The sequence below is a fragment of the Crotalus tigris genome, unplaced genomic scaffold, assembly GCF_016545835.1.
Source record: "Crotalus tigris isolate CLP2741 ecotype Arizona unplaced genomic scaffold, ASM1654583v1 scf7180000021028.766984, whole genome shotgun sequence".
Taxonomy (NCBI): domain Eukaryota; kingdom Metazoa; phylum Chordata; class Lepidosauria; order Squamata; family Viperidae; genus Crotalus; species Crotalus tigris.
The window spans coordinates 419,428-446,642 of record NW_024098317.1 but is presented as its reverse complement, the minus strand read 5'-3'; the positions used below and the strand labels follow the sequence as shown (position 1 = coordinate 446,642).

The window sequence follows — 27,215 nt, the reverse complement described above, 5'->3', positions numbered from 1 at the left end:
ATTCCCATTTAGTAAGTTTCATGCTTAGCCCTCTTTGTATCCTACTTTGTTAGTGTAGGAGATGATCAGGCTAAGCCTGATGGTGGGGTCAAATGCATTATCAGTCTAGAATCCCTACAACATGAAAGAGATCTAAATCCAGCCACTCCTTGAAGTCTGTTGGCTCTTCTAGAGCCAACTTGCCTTGACCTTTAGTAGATCAGATTCTTGGGTATAGGTAGCATGAAATAAATACACAGTGCTTTTGAACTCTATCCTGGCTCCTGTTTTTGTTTTTTTTTTTTTTTTTTCACCTGATACAGTTCTCATCTATATCCAGAATCCAGTCTTGGCAAACACACATTCTAATTGGCTATAATTGATTATTGCTTTCTTTTTTAAAAGAAGCAAAACGAGTTTGGCAACCTGTGCCACACGGTTTTAAAAGAGTCACCCTCAGATTTCCCCCGAAATGACTTTTTAAGCAACTGGAGTTGTCACAGGTGTGAGGAATGAGGAAGAGAACCAAATTCCTTTACGACAGCCCCAGCGAGGCTTTCCTAGGTCTGCTTACTTGTGCATAAGTAAAATGTCTATGGAGGTGTTCAGTCATCCAGGTCATGGTTGTCCCAAAGCTTTCAGGAGGCAACTGGACTTTCTCGTTTTTCTTTGAAGATGTTTCGCTTCTCATCCTAGAAGCTTCTTCAGCTCTGACTGGATGGTGGGGGGAATGGACAGATTTATACTCCTTGCAGCCCGCTGGTCATTTGCATTCTTTTAGAGAGTCGTTGAGGAGATAAAACTCCAAGTGGCCTCAATGATGCTCCGAAAGAATGCAAATGCAAGGAGTATAAATCTGTCCATTCCCCAGAACTGGAGAAGATTCTTGGATGAGAAACGAAACCTCTTCAAAGAAAAACGAGAAAGTCCAGTTGCCTCCTGAAAAAAAAAAAGCGCAGCGCAGAAGCCATTTCTGAAGCTGCTCCTGTCCAGTTTTTCCCCAGGGGAGCAAGGCGCGAAATCTCAACATCCTTTGTTGCTCTTTGTTTGCAGATTCAAGACCTCTGCCGGATGTTGCCCTGACGGGAAAGTGCACCCGGGACTGCGACGAGTACGGCCACTCCGATTCCTGTTGGATGCCTGTCCGCACGTCACCCGAAAGGAAGCCCAAGAGCCAGCCCAAACTCTCCACTTTCATGCCTGTCGATGAACGGGGCAGTCCGGAGAAGCTGGCCAACGGAGAGGCCTCCCTGATGGGCGATCGCAACAGAAACCTCCTGAACAAAAAGTTGACCTCATCTTATGAGACCTTCAGCGTAACTAGCTTCAGCAAAAGCGAAGACACCAACCCAGAGGATATTCCCCTGGCACAGACAGGGGAATACAAGCCATCTCCTATCAACACTTTATCTCGAAGGGAAGTTTACCTCTAGGGGATCAGGAAGTAACAATGCCGGTTCTTTCCCAGAGCAGAAGGCCCAAAGCCGATCACTCGAAACCATTGGAAAATTGGGGAAGGAAGAAAAACCACTCTGTCGAATCCAAGGGGGGCTACCAAAGAGACGAAGGCCTGGCTTGCCTCTTCTGCCTCCCAGCCAGGCATTTCCATATCCTGTCTGCCTGACTATATTGTACAATGTAGAAACCATTGTTGTCCCTGCATGTCTTAACACCGTGCTCACCTGTTCTTTTATTTTATTATTATTATTTTCCGAAAAAAGTTACCTTTATAAGTTCCTTGCTAGGGAACAAACCTGAAATTGAAGAAGAAGAAGAAGAAGAAGAAGAAGAAGAAGAAGAAGAGAAAAAAACATAAGATAGACATTCTGGTTCCCCTCCCCAGCACACACAAACACCCACACACATATATACACACAGAGAGAGGGACAGACAGACACCGTCACAAACAGACACACATCACTGGAGTGCTGTTTGAGCCTCTTTTGATTGTCCCTGGATGGCCATCTGCTTTGTTTGCAATCGCAGGTCATTGGGGAAAAAAATCTTCTCAGATGTGCAGGCGGAACTACGCATTGCTATGTCTGCATGTGTCTGGTTTCCATCAGAGGTAAACGTTCAGAAACCCTACAAAAGAAATGTGTAAAATAACTCTTTTAAAAGAAGAAGAAGCAGCACTTTTTAAGGACCATATCTTTAATACAGTCCTGTGGCTGGAAACAAGAAAGAATGGGGGGAAAAAAAATCAGCCTGAGATTATAGTCTAAAATATTACACATTCCCTCCAACCGTCACCTGTAGGTTTAGTTTTACTCATAGACAAATGACATTATCTATCTCTTTCTCGTTTTATTATTCTTTATCATGCCTTTCTTCCTCCTCCCCCTCCTCCTCCCATTCGCTAACATTTTAACTTAAATATAAAAGGATGGAATACATATATAAACACACTGGCACACATACAAACACAAAAAGAAGCATACATGTACACAAGAATGAATGAATGAATGAATGAATGAATGAATGAATGAATGAGCGAATGAATGAATGGTGGGGCATGATTTATCGATATCAAGAAACTGCTGAAACTGGTGTCATTTTTACAAGGCCAACCTTTTAGCTTGGATGATCATAGTAATTTAAAGACCAAAGAACGCACTATGGATCAAGGAAATTGCTCGTTGGTCTTCTCACGTAAAATCTGATCCAGGAATACACTGACACTAAGCATGGTGATTGTTGTCAACATGGATTTTAGTTTGATGCCCAAAGGAACCTATGACATGAGCTTGCTGATTTTTTTTTTTAAAGTGATTACATTCACCAACTATATTAACATGACCCTCTGGCTTCAAAAATATGTTTTCCTTAGAAAATTTACAAATCCATCTGAGAAGCTTCAAAACACGTTCAGGGGATAGCCGAAAGAAGAGTGAGAATGAAGGCAGGATGAAGAATATGCTTCAAGTCAAAACATGGCAGCATCTTGGTTGAGAATGGATGCTAATTCTTGGGTTCTTGCAGTGTTCCAGGTTATTCATTTGCTGTAGGCAAAGGTATTATGCAGGTTTTCTTAAAACACAAGTGCATTTAAGCTGAGTCTTGTGCAATACCCAACCCGTGTTGAGACTCCAGGTGACCCAGAGTCTCGGCAGACGTCATTCCCAACGTGCTCTTGTGCAAAATTGTGCGGCTTGCGACTTTGTACAAAGCATCCAAGCCAGATGCAGAGCTCTGGGGTCATGACGAATTCATATAGTTTGCACTATATACAGGGGATAGGAAAAAAAATGGACCAGATATTTTTTTGTGCAATAAGAAGTTGCAAGAGTATGGAAAATTGAGCTAGTTCTGTATTGATGGTAAGCAAATAGTAATAAAGAATGGACATTCAAATGAAACTGACAATCGGTCAATGCAGTGGGAACAGCTTGGGAAAGGTGCAGAGACACCATCTCCTCAGGTTGTTTAACTTGGCATTAAAGCATGGCTAGATGGTTGTAATAGATTTAGTGACAAGGTAGCTTGGATAGCTTGCATTAAGAGTGACATAGAATATATTATTAGACTGTCTGACATATGGGCCAATCAGCTGGTACAAATCCCTCATGACTTTTGTCTTTTAAACGCTCCATAGCAAAAGTGCCCTTTGTTTTTTAAAATGTACATCTTCTTTGCATTTAATCGTTCGATTGGTTCTTAGCTCGCCTATAGCAACTAAACATATTGCCACGTTTTAGAAATGGAGAAATGTTGAAGGAAAGTTTAGGAGTGAATCGATTGTTCTAATGCATCCTTTTTTTAAACAAACAAACAAACAAACAAAAAAGATATATATCAGAAATTCAAATTTCGACTTGATTAGAGGACTGACTAAACCCTTTTTCTGTATTTGTGTAACTCTTAAGTATGTGTTAAAGGTAAAATGCTTGTCGATATATTTGCATTAAATATGCATTTTTTTTCAGGCTTCAACCGAAAACACCATCAGCCACACAAAAAGAGCAATTGAATAATTTCTCTGTGTAGAATGACAATACACCAAGCATTGTCTTACAGACACTAAAATGGTAGCGGTCCAGATTGTTGTTTTTTTTTTTTTAACCTCAGTTCTAGACAGCCAATATCTTATAAGAAGACTTTCAAAGTTAAAAGGATTGGCATCTATTCCCCCTTTTGTGCGCCACATAAAGGCACATGCAGTATAAGACTGAACAATTTACCTAATTTAGTTGTAGTGATAAGCCCAAAGGATGTAAAAAAAAAAGAAAAAAGAAAAAAAAGAAAGAAAAAAAAGAAAGAAAATTATGTGTGCTTGTTTGTATGTTCAGTAATCTAGTAACACCTAACCATCAAAACATAATCAACAGCTTCTTACTACCCAGCATGATCCACAGATATATATATTTTTCCGTAGGTGTTTTTCATTTGAAATTAGTCGAATTGGGAAACACTCCTTCTATAGAGTGCTTTTATATTAAATAAATAAAATAAAAAAAATGGAAACGGAAAGTTTTAGAGCAAATGCAAAATATGCAATTGTGCCTTTTATATTGTTGTCATGGTAAAACAGTGCTTGGGTTGGACACTAAAAATATTGGACTGTTCCCACTTTTTTTCAACCTGTATATTTAACCCTGTTTATTTTCTGAAAAGCATCAAATGGTATATTTAAGAGAGAGAGAGAGAGAGAGAGAGGGAGGGAGGAAAAAAAAAAAAAACCTTTTACCAAACTCAGATAATGGACCAGTCTTAAATATAATTCATGAAAAAAAAGGAAGAAAAGAAAGACTATGGTTTGGGAACAGGTTAAACAGGTTAAGTTAAAAAGTTACAGTATTGATCTCAGTGACAAGAAATTATGCCTCTTTCTCTCTCTCTTTTTGGCAGAGAAATTGACGAATCTTTGTTCATTGTTGCTTTTTTTAATAGATGAAGATTTTCTTTGCAGCCATTTTGTTTTAATTCCTGTTTTAGTTCGATTTCACAAGGAACTCAAGTGAACTGTGTTTGCATTTGACACTTTGCACATTCCTAGCTTGACATGCCACTTATGTAAACTTTATATGAATTAGAAAAAAAAAAGAAGAAGAAGTCATATTAACTTTGATATAAACTCTTATGCTCATTCTGACCTCCGGCTAGGCTAATATTTGGGTCAGTTTCATTCTTGGCTGGCCTACTCTCTTGAGTTTCTGGAAACAAGGTAGATGCTATTTTTTATGTGGGGGAGAAAAAACTCCACCTAAGAGATGGAATGTGTTGGAAGAAAGACTAGGAAATTGTCACTGTTGGAAAGCAAAGGTGTGGGGGAAATGGAACTGGGGGTGAAAAAGGAAATGGAAGTGTGTTAAATACAACCGTCACTAACAAGATTTGAACAGCATTTGACAAGGCGAAGAATGGAACAAGGTTTCCAGATGGTAAAGAGGCAATGTTCTCTTAAGTGCTGAAAGGAACAACACTAATGTTGGACAATTCCTTGAAGAACCTAATACCTGGAAGAAAGCATCTTTCTTAGCTACCTGGGGTAATCCTTTCAGCCCCTTCTTTTCCTGATTTTTTTTTTGAAGCACTTACATTCAGTGTGGTTACGATCCGTTGTATTATTAATCATTGACTATTGTTCTGCTACTTGGATGTTGGTCGTGAAGCAGAGAACCAACTTATTGTTTATTATGAGTCACTATGCACGCAACTATGCTAAGAAGAAAAAAAAAACATGGCAAAAATGTATTCGATGCTAGTCCACCTCTATTTATGAAAGATTTTGCATAATTTTATTTGCTTTTGTACAGTTTTCTGTAAATAAATTGCTTGTCATTTTTGTCTCTGCAAATTAAAATATAACATGTTAAAAACGGCCGGGTGTGTGTTTGATTTCTAGAAGTAGCAGTATAGGAGAGGAGAGATAATGTATTATGAGCCGAGGTGGTGCAGCAGTTAGAGTGCAGTACTGCAGGCCACTTTAGCTGACTGTGTTTAGCAGGTCAGCAGTTCAAATCTCACCGGCTCAAGGTTGACTCAGCCTTCCATCCTTCCGGGGTAGGTAAAATGAGGACCCAGATTGTTGGGGGCAATGTAAATATATATATATACATTGCTTAGTGGTATACACTGTTTAGAGAGTGCTTGCACTTAAAGTGGTATATAAGTCTCATAAATAAATAAATAAATAAATGTAAGTTAGGGTCTCACCCTGCAGGGGGATGGGCAGCCAATAAATTTAATAAATAAATAAAATAAAGCAGGCTGAATAATGGAAGAGGTCTGCTTTATCTAGAGCCCTTTGTTAACATCACAACGCCAACTTTATATATAATATGTGAACTCTCTAGGACAGGGGTGTCAAACGCGCAACATCATGTGACATGTCGTGATGCATCGTGACTTTTTTTTCCATTGCCGGCAATGGGATGGGCGCAGTTTCACCATGACACATCCGGCCTGCAGGCTGGCAATTTGACACCCCTGCTCTAGTAGGGCCTTGCACACATATAAACATAAAAGGTGGGAGATCTAAGTGAGCTCTTTAATTTTATTTGACGTAGCATGTTCATTCTGGAGTTATCTATCTGTTAAATCAGTGTTTCCCAAACTTGACAATTTTAAGGCATGTGGACTTCAACTCCCAGAATTCCACAGCCAGCGTTGCTCGTTGTTAAATGCAAGTAGCTAAGCATTGTCAAGTTTGGGAAACACTGAGTTAAATGAACGTAGCTGCCTTTTAAACCTAGTGGAAGCTACTAAAGTTGCAGGATCCAATCTGAGTTGGTCACCAGGACCAAAGGTTTATTCGTCCAAGCTTTCAGGTTTGTGCTGGAGCCCATCTTCAGGGAACTTCTATCTCTCCAGAACATCTCTCCATTCATCCAGTTTTGGTTGCCACAGTTTAAAAAAAGATGTTGAGACTCTAGAAAGAGTGCAGAGAAGAGCAACAAAGATGATTAGGGGACTGGAGGCTAAAACATATAAGGAACGGCTGCTGGAATTGGGTCTGTCTAGTTTAATGAAGAGAAGGACGAGGGGGGACATGATAGCAGTGTTCCAATATCTCAGGGGCTGCCCCAAAGAAGAGGGAATCAAGCTATTTTCCAAAGCGCCCGAAGGCAGGACAAGAAGGATGGAAAGTAGTCAAGGAGAAAAGCAACCTAGAACTAAGGAGGAATTTCCTGACAGTTAGAACAATAAACCAGTGGAACAACCTGCCTCCAGAAACTGTGAATGCTCCAACACAGGAGGTTCTTAAGAAGGGACTGGACAACCATTTGTCTGAAATGGTATAAGTTTCCTGAGCACGGGGTTGGACTAGAAGACCTCCAAGGTCCCTTCCAACTCTATTATTCTATTCTAAGATGGCTCCAGCACAAGCCTGAAAGTTCGGAAACTTTTGATCTCAGTGAACGACTCATATTGGATCTTACAATATTGTCCGGGACACGTATATTTGCCTTCATTCACTACTAAAGTATAAAAGTTAAGCTTAACTCCTCTTGAGTGCACTTGTCTTGAAAACAATTTACAATTGTTGAAAGTTTTTTTTTTTCTTTCCCAGCCCTAGAATTCTCTATGCTGTTTTCTCCAAGTATTAACTAAGGCTGACCCTATTTTACTTATGAATCAAGTCCAGGCTAGCCTGATTCTGTCAACTGCAAAGATTCTAGAACTAAGAACAGAACTGAACAGAACAGAGCTGGAAGAGATCTCAGAGATCTTCTAGTCCAACCCCCTGCTCAAGCAGAGAACCTATAGCATCTCAGATAAGTGATTGTCCAGTCTCTTCTTAAAAACCTCCAGCGATGAAGCACCCACGATTTCTGGAGGCAGGCTGTTCCACTGGTTACTTGTCCTCACTGTTAGGAAGTTTCTCCTTAATTCCTTAGTTGCTTCTCCCTTTGATCAGTTTCCATCCATTGTTTCTTGTCCTGCACTCTGGTGCTTTGGAGAATAATTTGACCCCCTCTTCTTTGTGGCAGCCCCTCAGATCCTGGAATACTGCTACCATGTCACCCCTATTTCTTCTTTTCTTTAAACCAGAGAAATAAGAATAAATAAATATATTTTGTTCTCACAGAGCACTTTCTATTGTTGTAAACAAAGCTGTAGTCGTTTTTGTTACTTTGAATTTAGACTCAAAAATAGATTGGGGGTGCATCGCACAGGCTCGGACTTCCTTATCCATATTGAAACAATTCCAACTTTCTATATACCTACACATTCCTAGTCATTTCTGTTCCTCAACTTTTCCAACCATTATGTGGTAATAATTTGGCCTAGGGCAGGGATAGGCAACTTTGGCTCTTTTATGACTTGTGGACTTCAACTCCCAGAATTCCTGAGCCAGCATGGCTCAGCTTGGAAACCTCTCCCTTTCCCCTCAGCATGGCTGGCTCAGGAATTCTGGGAGTTGAGGTCCACGAGTCATAAAAGAGCCAAGGTTGCCTACCCCTGGTCTAGGGCAAACAGATGGATAGCCACTAGATGGTAATGAAGATGCAGAAAAGGCTAGCTGGCTTTCAAACCTAGTGGAAGCTACTAAACTTGCAGGATCCAATCCAAGTTGGTTACAGGGACCCAAAAAATTATTCTTCCAAGCTTTCAGCTTTATTGGCATTTTTGTAGACCAAATCAGATAGTTATCTCCCTATCCCTCCACACAGTCCGAAGGGCTATCTTACACTGAGAAAATGTAATGCATTGGATTTAATTGGCAATTAGAATCTTCAAAGCTTTAATCTTTATCCGAGCTTATTATTCCAGAAGTTAGAACACAACAATATAGCACGTATTAGTTGACTATAATCATTCTACATTTCAAAAAGATGAGTTTCTGGCAGAGGTGAGCTTTGAAAAATAGAACTGTAACATCCCTGACTCACAGTTTTGCTTGATCCTTTGACTGCTTGCTGAGCATATAAATATTTCCTCTTAATTTGTCATTCAATTTTGTGTTAACCAAATCTGGTCTATGATTTTTTTCCTGTTTGAGATCCGAAAGGAAGTCAGCATAAATATCTTAAGAGAGATACTCTGTGTGTGGGTTATTGCAGCAAGTTATTGCTCCTGTTTGTATGGCAATCCTGACATTCTGCTGTGGATTTACCACATTATGCTTGTTTATATTGATTTATTTGGCTTGATCAAATTCTCAGAACAGCAGACGTTTGATTGGTACTTACAGGTCCCAATCATTGTACTGAACAATATTTTAAGCATGCTGGCCTCTTTGAATTGAACTGAATTGCTTTCAAACAGGTTTATGAACCAGCCCAGATATTGGTTTATCCTCTCAAATGAGCTTAGTTGTCGATATGTAATGTTATTTCTGACACCTGGCCTATTAGTTCTAGAAGGGGAATCAACTGGCTCTCGTAACTGTTATTTAATTACAATGTTAATTACGACATTATTCTAATTATTACAGAAAAAAATAAATAAAACGCTTTCCCCCTCGCAGCATTTTGCAATAGTTGTAACTCTCTTCTGCAATGAACCAATATTTGCAGTTGATGATAGAAAGAATAGGACAATCCTTCCTTCCCTTCTTTTTTTAGCCCCTTCTTCCCACTACCTCATGGCAATTAGTGAGTTCTACTAGTTCTATTTTGAGTGGTCATTTCATTGGGCAATTTATTTTTTATTTTTTTCTAATGAATGGATCCTGGTGGACGTCACCTGGTTTCAAACCCTGAAGCGGCGTTCCACGGATGGTCCAAATTCATACTGCACATCAGGATCTCATTTGCTGCTGAATTCTGTCAACTGATCTGTAGCTTATGCAATGGACACTCCCAAAGCTTCTGTTTTACACACAGTTGTACTTAGGGAAAGCTCCGCTGTTTCTGGCTCCAGACTCTGTTAAGTATGTTGTTACTCCCACCAGTTATCTTAGTCAGTTGGAGTCGGCAAATCACCGGAAAGAAAAAAGAAGGACTAGGGGTAACAGGATAGCAGTATTCCAGAAAGGCTGCCATAAAGAGGAGGGGGTCAATTTATTTTCCAAAGCACCAGAAGGCAAGACAAGAAACAATGGATGGAAACTAATCAAGGAGAGAAGCAACCTGGAATTAAGGAGAAACTTCCTAACAGTGAGGACAATTAGCCAATGGAACAGCTTGCCTCCAGACGTTGTGGGTGCTCCATCACTTGAGGTTTTTAAGAAGAGACTGGACAGTCACTTGTCTGAAATGATATAGGGGCTCCTGCTTGAGCAAAGGGTTGGACTAGATGACCTTCAAAGTCCCTTCCAGTTCTATTCTGATACAAAAAGATGCCACTGACTGAAAGATTTTGCTCAGGAGAGGTGGAGACCATTGGACGCATACTCCTTCGATGCTCTTTCTATAGAGATATTTGGGAAAAAATATATTTTCCCAATAATTAATAGATATCCTGGCCGTTCTGACACTGCTCATCTCCAATGGCTGCTTAAGGACAAACAAACTGTGATTACAGTGCAGGTGGCTAGATTCTGCGCAGCAGCACTGGGGATTTGTCAGAAACATGTGATTAATCCACCATAGCAATCTTACACAATTAATGTAGCAAACTCTTCTGCAGTACTATTTTTTTTTCCTTCTTCTTTTTTGCATTCTAGTATTCAATGGCTATGGGCTCCATAGTTTAAGGATTATATTATATTTAGTTAGGTCATGTGTAACTGACAATTTGGATGCCAAATTGTGATTTTAATATAGATTTTATCTACTATTTATGATTTTACTCTAGAATTTTAACTGGATGTTCATTGAGTGCTTTTATTTGTTCTGGTCTAGGGTCTTTGATTGTAATAAACTTAAACTACACAATTGTGCACAGTTCTCCGGCATGGTTAGCCATGCAAAATAGTTTAGACAAGAAGCACATCCAGAAGTACTAATTCTTATTTTATTTCATGGTTACATTAACACAATCTTGCAAATCTGTTATCTCAACCTCCCCCCCCCACAGCCTTTATGGTAAGAGCACATGTACTGTTTGAACAAAACCAGAATTAATATATGTTCCTCTTATGCATCATTCTCTGTAGGGTATACTTTGTTAAATGCAAGTAGCTAAGCAAATTTTAATGTGACTTTCTGAATATTTAGTGTTGTATGATTTCCTTCCAGATGTACACTATGCAGAACAAACTTGGAAGTGAGAAAATCTATGAATAGAATAGAATAGAATAGAATAGAATAGAATAGAATAGAATAGAATAGAATAGAATAGAATAGAATAGGAGATAGGAATATAGAATGGAATAGAACAGGACAGGACAGGACAGGATAGGATAGGATAAGATAGGATAGGATAGAATGGAAATTGGAATATCGAATATAGAATAGAATAGAATAGAATAGAATAGAATAGAATAGAATAGAATAGAATAGAATAGAATACCTGGAATGGAATGGAATGGAATGGAATGGAATGGAATAGAATAGAATAGAATAGAATAGAATAGAATAGAATAGAATAGAATAGAATAGAATAGTTCGAAGGGACCCTGGGGGTCTTCTAGTCCAACCCCCTGCTCAGGCAGGAAACCCTATACCATTTCAGACAAATGGTTGTCCAATATCTTCTTTTAAAAATCCATTGTTGAAGCATTCACTGCTTCTGGAGGCAGATTGTCCCACTGGTTAATTGTTATAACTGTCAGGAAATTTCTTCTTAGTTCTAGGTTGCTTCTCTCCTTGGTTAGATGATATGACTGGATTGTAAAATTTTAATTCTCAAGATTTTATTAGCAGATTTCAATAACTTAATTATTCTAAATTGGGTGAAGGAAATTCATAGGTAGATTGTGTTTCCCAATTGTTAAGTAAAGGGTTCAAAACTTCAAAACGTATAATACCGGTAGTCCTTGACTTATCCCCACAATTGAGCTCAAAATTTCTGTTACTAAGCAAGACAGTCCTTAAGTGTGTTTTGCCCCATTTTACGACCTCTTGTGAAGTAAATCACTGCAGAGGTTAAGTAAATAACACGGTTGTAAAGTGAATCTGGCTTCCCCATTGACTTTGCTTGTCAGAAGTTCGCAACAAGGGATCATGTGACCCTGGGCCACTGCAACCGTCATAAATACATGCCAGTTGCTAAGCGTCCGGATTTTGATCACATGACTATGGGAATACTGCAACCGTTGTAAGAGTGAAAGACAGTCAGAAATCACTTTTTTTTAGTTGCTATTGGAATTTCGAACGTTCCCTAAATGAATGGTTATAAATCAAGGACTACCTGAAAATCAGAGTTTCTGCCATAAATCACACCTGAGATTGAACGGTAAGGAGTTCAGAGCAATGGGCTTTTTTCCCTTTTGTTGTTTTTGAATTAGAGCTTAAGAGAACTAAGTTTGTGGATACAAAATGCCTCATTTGTGTTGATAATAAGGAGTCCCTGTGGGTTTAACTCCGCTAGTTGTTCCCAGCGATAAGGGATGATGCTAATCTCCATTTTAAGACCACTGAGCCAGCACTGTCTGAAGACATTTCCATGGTCATGTGAGCAGTGTGACATCCTGGACTGTTGTTACCTTCCCACTGAAGTGGTACCTATTTATCTACTCACATTTTCACATGCTTTCAAACTGCTACCGTGTTTCTCCGAAAATAGGACCGGGTCTTATTTTTTTTTTTCTCCAAAAGAGGCACCAGGTCTTATTTTCAGGGTAGGCCTTACCTCAACTCCAGCACCGACAGCCCCACCCAGCCGGTCCACTTCTTCTGGGGCCGAAGTTCTGCAGATGCATTTGGGTCTGCATTTCACAGTCAGGGTTTTCCAGAAGGCCTATGCAGCCGAGTATCGAGCTGTGGATTCAATCCATAACTTGGTCTCCGGCTGCAGAGGTTTTCCAGAACCAAGCTATGGATTGAATCCATAGCTCAGTTCTTCTTTGGGAAAGGCCTGTGACTGCGAAATGCAGGCATGGCTGCAGACGAGGCCTCAGAAGAAGAAGTGGGCCAGTCAGGAGAGGCCTGGCTACAAGATACGTGGGTGTGGGGCAGGTGGGGCAGCTCCACCCCCCACCCCTGCCCTAGCTTGATTTTTAGGTGTGTGCCTCACCCCAAAACTAGGGCTTATTTTTTGGGATAGGGCTTATATTAGGCCCACCCCCCAAAATCAAGCTAGGGCTTATTTTTTGTGTAGGCCTTACTTTTGGGGAAACAGAGTAGATGGGCTGGAGCTGGGATGAGAGCTCACCCCGTTGTGTGGCATTAGGTCTCGAACTTGCGACATGCCCAGTGTCTTAACCACTGAGCCACTGCCCCACCCCTCTCTTGATAATAGCTGACCTTAAATATTTATATTTGGGTTGGATCCAGTTAGGAGTCTTATGGGAAATCACCATCAAGCTATAGTCTAAATTTCAAAATGTTGCTTCGAGTAAAACTGCATGGGCATAGCTTTTGACTTAAGGGATCCTGTCTTTTCCAAAATAGTATAAGTGCAATAAATAAAGTTTAGCTGGTAGGGAATTGTCACCTGAACTGAAGTCTCAGTAGAAGACTATTTTCCAACATCTCTTAAAAGATTCCAAAGGTGACCTTTATAACATAAAAGATGATCTCAGGTTCTTAAGTTGAAATTTGTTTTAAAAAATTAAAGCCACTTTTTTTTTGAGCTTCTGCAAAAATCTGACTTGCGGTCCATTTCTTAACCTTTTGATATGTTTATAATTAAAACAGCTTCCCTTTGCATGCAATTGAAATCCCTCTTTTTTTAAAACCTCCTATTTAAATCCCCTGGCAGGATACAATGAGCCTGTAAAATCGTTCTGTATGGTTCCATAACAGTGGAGTCCAAAAATAGTCTTTTTTTAAAAAAAAAAAATGTTTGATGGTAGAGCAAACAAAGCTATGGATTTATTAAATAAATAAATGAACTAAAGAAAAACTTCAGAGAACTTCACAGAGATTTTTAGAAGAGAAATAGGGTTAAAACAGAAGAGGGGGTGGGGGTATATTCTAAACAGGCTGCCTGCACAGCACATATCCCTCAGTAGGATTTGAAGGACAAGTCAAAGCCAATTCATAGCCTTCAGCGGGAGAAAAAAGCCCCCAGTGCTATTGACTCATTAAATCATATTTCTATTTACAATAGAGAATAAGACTAATTAATGCATCAGAGAAGCTGAGATAATTTCAAATGTGCAGATGTGTTGCTAGGACCCGCTGACACAAATACAAAGAAGAAAAAGGAAAAAAAAGCAGACAACAAAAGAATCTAGCCACCCAACCATCCAGATTATTGAGAATTTCATACTGAAAGGCAGAGAGCAAGGGTTTAGGCATCTGAAGCAAATGCTTTGGAGACTGGAATGATGGTTGTTTTAACACAACCTTTCAGTTGCTCTCCAAGGTCATAAATTTATAACCCCGGATGCATCATTCAAATATTTTCAATAGATTGGCACCATTCATTTATTTTTTTTTTAAATACTCAAAGCTTTTAACAATTATAAGTAGAATGGAATGTTAAATGGAACTTGGCCATAGCTAGCCTCCTACCCATTGTATATGTCTTAGTGGCCTTAGAATGGAAAACAGAATAACAGAATTGTAATGGACTTTGGAGATCTTCTAGTCCAGTGTTTCTCAACCTTGACAATTTTAAGGCAGGTGGACTTCAACTCCCAGAATTCCACAGCCAGCAATGCTGGCTGTGGAATTCTGGGTGTTGAAGTCCACATGCCTTAAAATTGTCAAGGTTGAGAAACACTGTTCTAGTCCAACCCCTGTACCACTCTGGATAAACGACTGTCCAATCTTTTCTTAAACATCTTCAGTGATGGAGCACCCATAACTTCTAAAGGCAGACTGTTAATTGTTTTAATTGTTCTCACCTTCAGGAGATTTTTCTTTAGTTCTAGGTTGGATCGGTCTTAAATGGTTACTTCTTGTCCTGCCCTCAAGTATTTTGGAGAAGAGGTTCGGTCTTAAATGGTTACTTCTTGTCCTGCCCTCAAGTACTTTGGAGAAGAGGCTGACCACCCATTCTCTGTGGCAGCCCCTCAAATATTGGAAGACTGCTATCACGTCACCCCAACATTAACTATTTGCTTTCAGTCAGATGTTTAGGATGTCTGCCACCAATTCTCCCTTGCTGTTTCCGACCCTGAGATTCTAGTTTGAACAAAAACAGGTTTTGTAAGTTTCCTGCCGCTCTGCTTAAATAATGCACTCAAACAATGTTTTCAAAGTAACTTCTTTAACAATCTGCTTATATCAAGAGAGGCTGCTAATGGTGTTACATAACCATAGACGTGAGGCTAAGAATTTTCCGTCCTGTAGAAAATGCAAGATTTTTTTTTTGAAGTTTACCAAGTCAAACTAATAAGCGTGAGCCAGTTTTTTTTTTTTAAAAAAAATGAAATAGATCTTCCATTTCATTCTGCTAAGTTACTCGGTTCCTCAGCTTTTCATTTTGTCTTAATGGGAAAATATTTGTAGAGGTTAAAACTTGAAGAAGCTAGTGAAGCAAGTAACAAAGTTACTTCACTCTTTCTCTCACTGTCCTTTTCCTCTGTTCAATACCCCCGGCTATTTTTTTCTACTTCACTGAAAAATATACTAATTCTTTTGTCATTCCCCTGCAGCTTTGAAGGGCAGGTTGAAAGTTGCCTCAAGCAGACAAAAGAAGAAGTGAAACAACTTCTCTTTCTGTGTTCTGGCCCATTCATGATTTTAACCTGTAGCAACCTCTCTCTCTCTCTCTCTCTTTCTCTCTCTGCCACTCCTGCTCCCTCTCCCTCCCTCTCCTTCTTCCTCTATCTCCCTCTCCCTCCCTTTCTCTCCCTCACTCCCTCCCTCTCCCTTCCTCCTCCTCCCTCTCCCCTATATCCCTCTCTCTCTCCCTCCTCTCCCCACTCTCTCTCTTCCTCCTCCTCCCTCTCCCCCTCTATCCCTCTCTCTCCCTCCTTCTTTCCCCACTCTCTCTCTTCCTCCATCTCTTTCTCTCCCTCTTCCCTTCCTCTTCCTCCCTTTCTCCCTTCCCCTTTGTCCCTCTCTCCCCCTCTCTCCCTCCCTCTCCGTCCCTCTCCTTCTCTCCCTCCTCCCTGTCTCCCTTCCTCTCTTCCTCCCTGTCTCCCCCTCCCTTCCTCCCTCTCTCTCCCTCTCTCCCTTCCTCCCTCTCTCCCTCTCTCCCCCTCCCTCTCTCTCCCTCGCTCTCCTCTCTCTCCCCCTCTCTCCCTTCCTCCCTCTCTCCCTCTCTCCCCTCCCTCCCTCCTTCTATCTCCCTCCTCTCTCCCTCTCTTTCCCTCTCTCCCCCCCCCTCTCTCATAGGAAAACAGTTTCCCTTGAAATTGTGTCCCAGACAGATGGAACTTTGAGGTCATTTAAGGATTATTTCCAAAGTAGCAGGTTAATTCATTAGAAAAAAATAGAAACTTAGAAGTACAATTGGGTATTTGCCAATGATAATTGGGTTAAATTCAACAGGAGCTCTTGTTAAAGTATGTGCTCCTGAATATAAGCCAAGTTCTAAAAAATACTGAGTAATTAAGTTACATAATATTCCATTAAAAGTAAAGAAAATGACCATAAGCTAATTGTTTGCATGTAGAGTTATCAAAAAAATGCAGCAGAGTAGAGTAAAGCAATAAATGCCTTATTCATTATGCTAGAAGTAGTAATTTAATTAATGGGAAAAATGGGGAAAGCTTCACTTCTATCTGATCAACCTTTGGAAAAGAGAAAGAAAGAAAGAAGAAAGAAAGAAAGAAAGAAAGAAAGAAAGAAAGAAAGAAAGAAAGAAAGAAAGAAAGAAAGAAAGAGGAAGTTAGATCTGAATCTAACCAACTTTAGGCCAGGTGAAAAGCAGACAAAGAGATGCTTCCTTACTATTTCTCTTAGTGGTCTCCTAAGTGCAAAGAGAAGATCTGGTTCCTAATTCAGCAAATCAAGTAGGCTAGTAGACCTTGCAAAATATTTCAGCCCAAATATGTCCTAACTCTGAAATAGCCTGGACTAAGTTAACCGGAAGGATTCTTAGAAGAAGCAATTTAAATAGGCCATTCTAAAAACAAAAAGAAAGAAAGAAAAGAAAAACAGAAGTCAGAAGGATCTTGGATACATGTCTGTTCTGAGGTCTCAGTCTTGAAAACACTTCAGATCTCTCCTTCTTGTCTTGCATAACCTCATGCTCCATTTTTCACTGGCACACATCCCTGTGAGAGTCTTAAAAAGTATCCTATATACCGTATATTCCAGCATATAAGGCGACTAGGTGTATAAGACGACCCCCAACTTTTGAGAAGATTTTCAGGGTTTAGAAAGTCATCTTATACGCCAGAAAATACAGTACAATATTGAATTTCTGTTTATAGATGAGCACAATAGGAACTCCTTTGCTGCTAGAAAGCTTTGTCCTGTTACTGCTTATTTCTGTAAAAAAAAATAGGGCTGGCCACTGGGGGCAGATTGGTTTTAAATTCAGAGAACAGCTACCCGTATATTCCTGTGTATAAGACGACCCCTGACTTTTGAGAAGATTTTCAGGGTTTAGAAAGTCATCTTATACGCCAGAAAATACAGTACAATATTGAATTTCTGTTTATAGATGAGCACAATAGGAACTCCTTTGCTGCTAGAAAGCTTTGTCCTGTTACTGCTTATTTCTGTAAAAAAAAATAGGGCTGGCCACTGGGGGCAGATTGGTTTTAAATTCAGAGAACAGCTACCCGTATATTCCTGCGTATAAGACGACCCCTGACTTTTGAGAAGATTTTCAGAGTTTAGAAAGTCGTCTTATACACCGGAAAATACGGTACATAGAGGAGGCCAGTGACTCAGCAGTTAAGACACTGTTGGCTGGAAAGCCAGCAGCCCAGGTTTGAGACCCCAGCACCATGCGATGGGGTGAGTTCCCATCCTCGTCCCAGTTCCTGCCAAACTAACAATTTGAAAGCATGCAAATGCGAGCAGATAAATAGGCACCACTTTGATAGGAAAGTAACAGCACTCCATAACCTCATCCTGATCACATTACCACAGAATTGTCTTCTGACAGCATTGGCTCAGTGGCCTTGAAATAGAAATGAGCACCACCCTAACGACTAGTGGAAAAAAATCCACAGGGATATATACACCCGTACATAAACACACATATGCACATGCTATATATACATCCATATACAAACACATATATATGTATGTATGTATGCATATATACACATCATCATCATCATCTGTCAATAAGAAAGACAAAAAAGTCTGGATAGTGGACGTGGCGGTGCCTGGAGACAGCAGAACAGACAAGAAAGAACTGGAGAAGATAACAAAATACAAAGACCTACAAATAGAAATAGAAAGGCTGTGGCAAAAGCAAGCAAGGGTAGTACCAATAGTCATAGGCGCCTTGGGTGCAATCCCAAAACAACTGGAGCACCACTTGAACACCATCGGCATTGACAAATTCGCCATTAGTCAATTGCAAAAGGTGGCCTTACTGGGAACAGCTTCCATCCTGTGACAATATCTGTAACACAATCAAACATCCACATCTGCCTATCCCAGGTCCTTGGTAAGGACTTGATAGGTAGACAAAAATGCCAAACCCAGTCTGAACATCTGGCTGACTGTGCGATGAATGATAATATATTCGTAGATTTTCACGGGTACAGGTATGCAGGTCTTGGCGTATTCGGGTCTTTTCCCCTGTAAGATTGAGAGTATCTTGGCGATGTTTCGACGAGGTCCCACCAATATTTATAGAGAGACGGCAGCTCTGATCACACTTTGCTCGCACAAGCATGAAGCCAAAGACCTCAGCCTGAAGATGATGAGTGGGACCTCATCGAAACGTCACCAAGATTCAATCTTACACGGGAAAAGACCCGAATATATATATATATATTCTGCAGGTTTTCGCGGGTGTTTGTATGTAGGTCTTTGGTTGTTCGGGTTTTGGCGACGTTTCGACGTCCCATTTGTCATCTTCAGGCTGGTGTTTTCAGCTTCGAAGCACGAAACACCAGCCTGAAGATGACGAATGGGACTTTGTTGAAACGTCGCCAAGACACTTCCAATTTTACGCAGGAGAAAACCCGAACAATTAAAGACAGCCAATCCCCCCAGCCAATGCTGTGATTCTTAATCTACTCAAAACAAGATTTTTGCTAGATGCTTCTAAGTAGGCTCCCCAACATTATAATAGACCTAATTGTCTTGATTTTGCACTTTTCATGGCCCCCATGAAGCATAATAAATTTATCTCCAGGAGCTTTTTTAAAAACCAAATTGAGTCATTAAATTTAGAAATGAATTGAAACAGAGGCAACAGGAGGAAAGGATGAGAGAGTTTGGGAGAGGAAAGTGTAACAAGGGATAACTCTGAGCATACTAATTAAATCTCCATTCATTTTTGATCCAACTCTAGAAGAATGATTTTGGTTTTAGCATGAGACTATGTATTATTTTTTTAGCAACTGTACTTTCTCAGTGTAATTTCTGAGTGTTACAATTCCCTCCCAAAGATTTCTGATCCAGATGCTTTCAGAAGCAATGAACTTAACATAAACCCTCCAGATTTACCTCCTCAGCTAGATTGCTTTAATGAGTAGCTTCCTTGAGGCTCTTACGCTTAGTATGTACTAAGTAGAGCACACAAGGACTGACCTTATTTCTCCTTGTTCGGTCTCTGATCTCCATTCTCTAGCCAGACTTGTTTACCTGGCTCCATCCACAGGGATGATTAAAATGAGATGAAATGAATTTTCCCAAACTGGAGAGACTGACAGGATGGAAGCAAAAAACAATAAAATAAAAATAAATGAATCAATGATGTGCCCCTGATCACCTCATTTTTATCTCCTTTCTGCTACAATATCTAAATCACCATCATTAATGTAGGCAACCAAAGCCAAAGTAATTGGTGCTTTTTATCAAGTCTCTTGTGGAAGTGTGCTAAACATACTCCTTGGGTCATAAATGCACTGAACTTCCCATATCGCAGTAATTGACTGCACAAGCACCAACCCAAGAAATGAATCTTTGCAAGCATTAAGAGCATCTGGGTAGATTATGCTCATTTCTAAACAGTCTCCATACATTGGATGTAAGGTATTCTTCATGCTGGTCTCTGTTGTGTAAACAAGAAAACGGGAAATGGCTATTTTCCCAAGGGATTTATCTCGTAGATAGGAATGCTTAGGCCAAATAGATGATAGATAGATAGATAGATAGATAGATAGATAGATAGATAGATAGATAGATAGATAGATAGATAGGTGGGTGGGTGGGTGGGTGGGTGGGTGGGTGGGTGGATGGGTGGGTGGGTGGGTGGATGGATGGATGGATAATAGATGATATAGATAGATAGATAGATAGATAGATAGATAGATAGATAGATAGATAGATAGATAGATAGATAGATAGATAGATAGATAATGATAGATATGATAGATAGATGATAGATGATAGATGATAGATAGATAGATAAATAGATAGATAGATAGATAGATAGATAGATAGACAGATAGATAAATGATATAAATAGATATATAGATAATGATAGATATGATACATGATTGATAGATATAGATGATAGATAGATGATAGATAGATAGATAGATAGATAGATAGATAGATAGATAGATAGATAATATAATACAGATATAGATGATAGATATGAAAGATGATAGATAGATAGATAGATAGATAGATAGATAGATAGATAGATAGATAGATAGATAATATGGGAGGAGGAGCTGCCTTCCATGGTAGATCCCAGAGCATGTAGGATAGAGAAAAGACAGGAGCAGTGGAAATCTGCCAGATTACTCAGGAGAAAGCCCTGCCCATTTTGATGGGCTGCACCGCAAAGCTATTTATCATAGCAGGCAGAGGGATATTAAATTTTGCTCCCAAAGAGCATTAGGGATTATTTTCCAGTTCTTATTTTGGGGGGAAATATCATACTAAATACATCCATCTGGCTGACGATCTTAACTGGGGCTTAGTTTTGTGGTAGGGCTTATATTACGAGCATCAGGCTAGGACTTACTGTATTTTCCGGTTAGGTCTTATTTTGGTGGAAATATGGTAGCTACGTGTGATTGCTCACTTTCAAATTGCTACGAGTTCACTCTTCCACGCAGCAGCACCCGGCTTTCAAACGTGGGCTTGCTGGTCAACAACCCAATGTCCTAACCTCACAAGCCAATGCCGATCTTCACCAAGAAACCTTAAAGATCACCTTCCCTCTGTAGGGTTGGCTATTATCTCTCATTAATTTCGATGAAGTGTCTCAGAGTAGGTATAATAAAATATTCCTTCATTTCAGTAATACCCTCCCATTTCTAGTTATTTCAGAAACATAGCACGTCCACCTCCTTTCCAAAACAGATATTAACATTCAGAAAGGGGAACCAAAGCTCAGATCAGCTCCAAGCTTGGCAACGATGTGTATATTCCCAGGATAAATGGAATTAGCTTTTACTTATAGTATAATGGGTACGGGGAAAATCCTGCTCAGTTGCTGTCGTTATGTATTTCTAATGAACATAGTCAACATTAGGAATTGCAAAAATTAGTGTGCTCAATGGCTATTCCACCTTCAAGCATATGGACATGTTTTCATACCTAAGTACATTTGGATGTTGAGCCTTAGCATGTCTGTCTATCATTGTGTGAGCTACCATTCCCCATCTCTCCATCCCAGAATAATCTTTTAAAGCAAGAATTGCAAAAATTAGTGTGCTCAATGGCTATTCCACCTTCAAGCATATGGACAAGTTTTCATACCCAAGTACATTTGGATGTTGAGCCTTAGCACGTCTGTCTATCATTGCGTGAGCTACCGTTCCCCATCTCTCCATCCCAGAATAATCTTTTAAAGCAAGAATTGCAAAAAATTAGTGTGCTCAATGGCTATTCCACCTTCAAGCATATGGACATGTTTTCATACCTAAGTACATTTGGATGTTGAGCCTTAGCATGTCTGTTTATCATTGTGTGAGCTACCGTTCCCCATCTCTCCATCCCAGAATAATCTTTTAAAGCAAGAATTGCAAGAATTAGTGTGCTCAATGGCTCTTCCACCTTCAAGCATATGGACATGTTTTCATACCTAAGTACATTTGGATGTTGAGCCTTAGCACGTCTGTCTATCATTGTGTGAGCTACCGTTCCCCATCTCTCCATCCCAGAATAATCTTTTAAAGCAAGAAAGCTGAACAAAAGTGCCAAATGTGGTCTCTAGGCCCAATGGAGGCCATTCTTGGTATGGTCTTTTAAAAGGGGGGGGGAAGGGCAAGCAAGAATGTCCCAGAATTTTTGATTTAATTAATTTGGAAGAACATTCTGACTACTGTTAATCAGATTCCATTTGGACGAGACTGATATTTTTCTGACTAATATCTGCTTTGCAAATTATGCACGCATATCAAAGTCAAATATTTTCCTTTCAGTGTTTTGAAAGATACAGTTGACTAGGTACCACTAAAAAGTGAAAAAAAAGCTATCCCAAAATAGTCTTTTAAAGCAAGAAAGCAAGTTCCAAATGCATTTTCTCAACCCAACTGAAACCATTCTTGGTATGGTCTCTTGGGTGGAAGGGACAGGGCTAGGAAGAATACCCAGTAATTTTTGATTTAATTAGCTTAGAAGAAAACATTTTGACTCTTGTTAATCAGATTCCATTTGGACGAGGCTGGCATTTTCTGACCAATACTTGCGCCACAAATTATGCACGCATATTCAAAGGCAAGTATTGTCCTTTCACTGTTGTAAAAGATACCGTTGACTAAGTATCAGTAAAAAGTGAAAAAGCCAAGGCTTGTTTTTGCTTTTATACTCCCTCTTTCTTTCTTTTTTTTTTTTTGTTGTTGTTGAAAGGGAAAGTAAAATGGCGATCGGCAAGCCTCTCGGTGTTTTTTTTTTTTTTTCCGGAAGTTATAATGGTGATCGGCAGGCTTTTTGGTGTTTCTTTTTTTCCCTTTCCTTTTTTCTTTTTTGTTTTTTTATGATTGGAATGGAGTCTCAATATTATTATTTTTGTTTAATCTTTGTGTTTTGTTTTTGGTATCTTTTGGCACTTTTAAAAAGGAACGGATTTTTTTTTATTTAATTATTATTATTTTTTTCTTTTTTCTATTTTTGAACTCCTTTTTTATTGTAATGATCCCCTCTTGAAGGATTTTTTTCTCTTTTTTTTGAATTTATGGAGTTAATTTCTTTTTTTTTGCTTAATTCTTGCAATTTTTAAGAAGGAGTAAAGTTTTTTTAAGATGGCTCCAAAGCGTTCAGCAATCTCTACAGCTTCCAAGGTGGCTTCTTCTTCGGTGTTACCATCAGGGCAACAACTCAAATTAATAGCTTCACCTTCTTCCTTGTCACAGTCAACAATGGTGAAGGACTTGCAAGATATGATGAGAGATGTTATATTCCAAATTAGGGGAGAAATGAAAAAGCTTTTAGAGGAAAATAATAAGACTTTGAGGCAAGAGATAGTTTTGACTTTAAAAGGAGTTGCCTCTGTTCTTGAAAAGTTGAATTCTCGCATAGAAAAGGCAGTAGAAAAAGTGGAACTGATGGAGGAAAAATTTGAAAGTATGGAAAAAGAGATGAAAAATTTTCAAGATGAGATTCTTATGCTTCAATATAAACAAATGGAATATGCTTTAAGAATCAGAGGTTTACATGAGTCTGTGCAAGGAGATTTGAGAGAGATGGTGGCAAAGGACTTTGCTGTGATTTTGAATAGAGAAGAAGAGGAAATACTTAGTGGAATTGATCAGACATTTAGAGTTAACTCTGTGGTTGCAGAGCAAAAACATTTGCCAAGAGATGTGGTAATTTACTTTGGGAAAAGATCCCTGCGCAGTGAAATTATACAAGCTTTTTATAAGAAGAGGTTTCAAATTGCTTCACAAGATGTTATAATTTTAAAGGAAATTCCACCAAAAATTTTAAGAAGAAAGGAGTTTGCTTTTTTAGCAGACGAACTTAAAAAGAGACAAATTTTGTTTAGATGGGATGTTCCGACTGGAATGGTGGTGAGCTACCTGGGGATATGTTATAGTCTTAATACTGTTTCTAAAGCAAAAGATTTTTATACTTCGGTCCTGGGGGTATGCTCATCGTCACCTACTATGTTTAAAGCTTTGGAAGGAAAAAAGGCAGAACTGCAGTCTGAAGTACTTAGAATTATGAAAATTGGGAAACTTCAGTTTGAGGGGCCTCAACAAGTAGAGATGGAGGAGCAGAAGACAACCTGTGCTAAAGAAAAGGATCAGCAGAAGAAGTTTAAGGAAGTTCCACAAGTATTGCTTCCTGAATCTGTGGAAGAGCTTACACTAATTAAAAATGTGAGGCCTCAACAAGTAGAGATGGAGGAGCAGAAGATAACCTGTACAACATATAATTGTAAAGAAAAGGATCAACAGAAGAAGCTCAAGGAAGTTCCACCAGTATTGGTTTCTGAGTGTGCAGGAGAAGTGGGATTTACAAATTCTTTGGAGCAACCTTTAAAGGCAGAATTGCAGTCTGAAGAGCCTATATTAATTAAAAATGGGAAATTTCAGTTTTATATTATAGTTTGTTTAAAGATTGGTTTTTTATTATTATTATTACTATTTTTAAGAGAAGTTAATTTGTTTAATTAAATTTTAGATAAGAAGTTTAAATATAAGTATTTAGTTTAACTAATTAAATGAGTATCCAGTCTTATGTTTATATGCTCATTTTTGTGTTTTAGAGCAAAGAAAGAAGGAGATTTGATTAGATTTTATATTGTAGGTATAGATATTTAAAGAAAGTAATGTTCAAATTTGTGTTTTGGTGATTTTTTATAGAATGATGGATAATAATATAACTACAATATTAGAAAAGGTTTAGAGTATATTATAATATGTGTTTAATGTTTGTAGTTATTATTTTTTATAGAAGATAATTTGCTTAATTTAAGATTTAGACTTGTTTAGGATTTATATATGTTTTAAGTTTTTTTTATTTTTTATCTTTTTTGAAAAAATTAAATTAAGCCTGCACTCAGTTCTGGGAAGGCCGAGGGAGGGTATGGGAGGTTTGGGGAGAGGGGGGAGGGTATGGGAGGGTGGGGGGGGTTGGGAAAGGGATTTGTTCTGTAAAATTCAAAAACTTTTAATAAAAAAAAAAGTGAAAAAGCCATATGGATGAAATATTTATTTATACATGGAATCTCTGCCTCTTTTTTTTGATACACAAAACATTTTAGCGCTGTATTTAGGCATATACGCCTCTGCAGGGCCTTTTTTCTCATAGAACGCTGAGAACGGAGTTCTGGCACCTTTTTTGGATGGAACCTTGTAGGGTAGGCAAGGTGGGTTGTATGATGTGTGTGAGGTCTGGCACCTTTTTTTTTTTTTAAGAAAAAAAGCACTGCGTCTTTGTATAAGGCATATACAAAAACAGCGAAAGGTCGAAGAACATGAGACAGATCCAGAAGAAGATGGAGAGAGAACATCAAAGACACAATACAACAACATCAATTAACAATGTTGAGGCCAAGAGAAAAGCAAGAGCCAGAAATCTGTATCGCCTTCAAGGGAAGAGGAGGAGAAGGGGGGGAGGAGGAGGAGGAGGAGGAGGAGAAGGAGGAGGAGAAGAAGAAGAAGAAGAAGAAGAAGAAGAAGAAGAAGAAGAAGAAGAAGAAGAAGAAGAGGAGGAGGAGGAGGAGGAGGATGAGGAGGAGGAGGAGGAGGAGGAGGAGGAGGAGGAGGAGGAGGAGGAGGAGGAGGATACACACATTTTCCTTTTCTAAACCAAACACCTTGCCATGTGACATTCTGATTATGTCTGAAGTGTATTATATGTCACTTAATTTATGAGTTACGAAACAACTGATCTGTACAAAAGTGCTCCCTTCAGCTAAATCGCCCTCTTTAAAACAAGGGTTGCCCACAGGAGGTTTTAATGAATAATGGCTAACAAGAGAGCATCGTTGTATTAGTTAACCTTCTCGTTAAACCCAACCATCCTAAGTTTACTATGGATTGCACTAATGTCTTCATATAAAACCATAGAAGCAAAGCTGTTGCCCTTCCTCCCGTTGACTCCGCTTACAGATCATTGGTTTTTCTGTTTGGGAAAAGAAATTATGTTGATTGGGCTTGTTGGAAGCATCCTACTCCTTCTTGACCTGCTGACTTCTTACCATCCTTTGAACCAAGAAAAAACAGCAACCTGCTTTTTATAATTAACCAACTTGTTTCAAGAGTTGGAAGCAGAAAGCTCTGAAGTTTAACTTTGCTGTTGGTTTATCTGCTAACTACCTTTTCTTATATATATAGTAGATAGACAGTTAAATTGGTTGGAATAGATATGTAGAAGTTTATAAATTGTAGGCCAGCTTTGCAAGGTGGGGACAAACTATGATTGCTACAATATACCTATCAGTATTCAACAAGGGGTTGTATCTGTATAGGTGTTTTTGTCTTGTCTTTTCTAATGCACTTTTTAAATGTTTCAACGTTTTGTCTAATTTTGTTTTGTCTAAATTTGTAAAATTTAGAAGAGAATGGAATGGAACAGAACAGAGTAGAATAGAATAGAATATGGAATGGAATAGAGTAGAATAGAATAAAATATAGAATAGAATAGAATAGAATAGAATAGAATAGAATAGAATAGAATAGAATAGAATAGAATATGGAATGGAATATAGAATAGAATAGAATAGAATAGAATATAGAATAGAATAGAATAGAATAGAATAGAATAGAATAGAATATGGAATGGAATATAGAATAGAATAGAATAGAATAGAATAGAATAGAATAGAATAGAATAGAATAGAATAGAACAGGGGTGTCAAACTCAACTTCATTGAGGGCTGCATCAGCATTGCGGTTGCTCTTGGGGGGGGTGGAGGTGTGTGGCCAGGATGGGTGTGGCCTACTGGGTGGGCGTGGATGGAGTGGTGTGGCCTACTGGGTGGGCATGGCCAGCTCTACATCGTTCGCATCAAGGGTGCCTGTGGGGGCCTGGGAAGGAGTGGGACAGATCTGAGGGTCTCTGGCAGAAGGGGGTGGGACCAGGGCAAGCGCCAAGGCATGGTCCATTTCTTCATTCCTCACAAAGGGTGACACCTCCCCATCATGCACCGAGAAGGAGGGGCCGACATGCCAGGGGCTGGTTCCTCACTGTTTCTGGAGGGCCTTGTGCAGCTAAGACTGAATGCGTTTCAGCATAGATGGCCACCACAAAGTTCTACATTGGCTCTCGGCCGGCCTGGGCCAAGGTCAAGGCAGAGGGAGCCATTTCCTCACTGTTTCCAGGATGGCTTCGCGGGCCACACGAAATCACTTTGTGGGC

The 27,215-nt window shown here is 39.3% G+C and overlaps 1 protein-coding gene across 1 annotated transcript in view; it reads left to right on the top strand.

The window, feature by feature from the left end:
* Positions 1-5,798, top strand: part of LOC120319937 (protocadherin-9-like) — a gene marked incomplete at its 5' end in the record, with an annotated part of 237,863 nt that extends 232,065 nt beyond the window's left edge. Inside the window, one exon of the mRNA XM_039369306.1 lies at positions 1,033-5,798. Coding sequence (XP_039225240.1) covers positions 1,033-1,412 — 380 coding nt within the window. The remainder of the gene's footprint in view (positions 1-1,032) is intronic.
* Between the last annotated feature and the right edge of the window lie 21,417 nt (positions 5,799-27,215).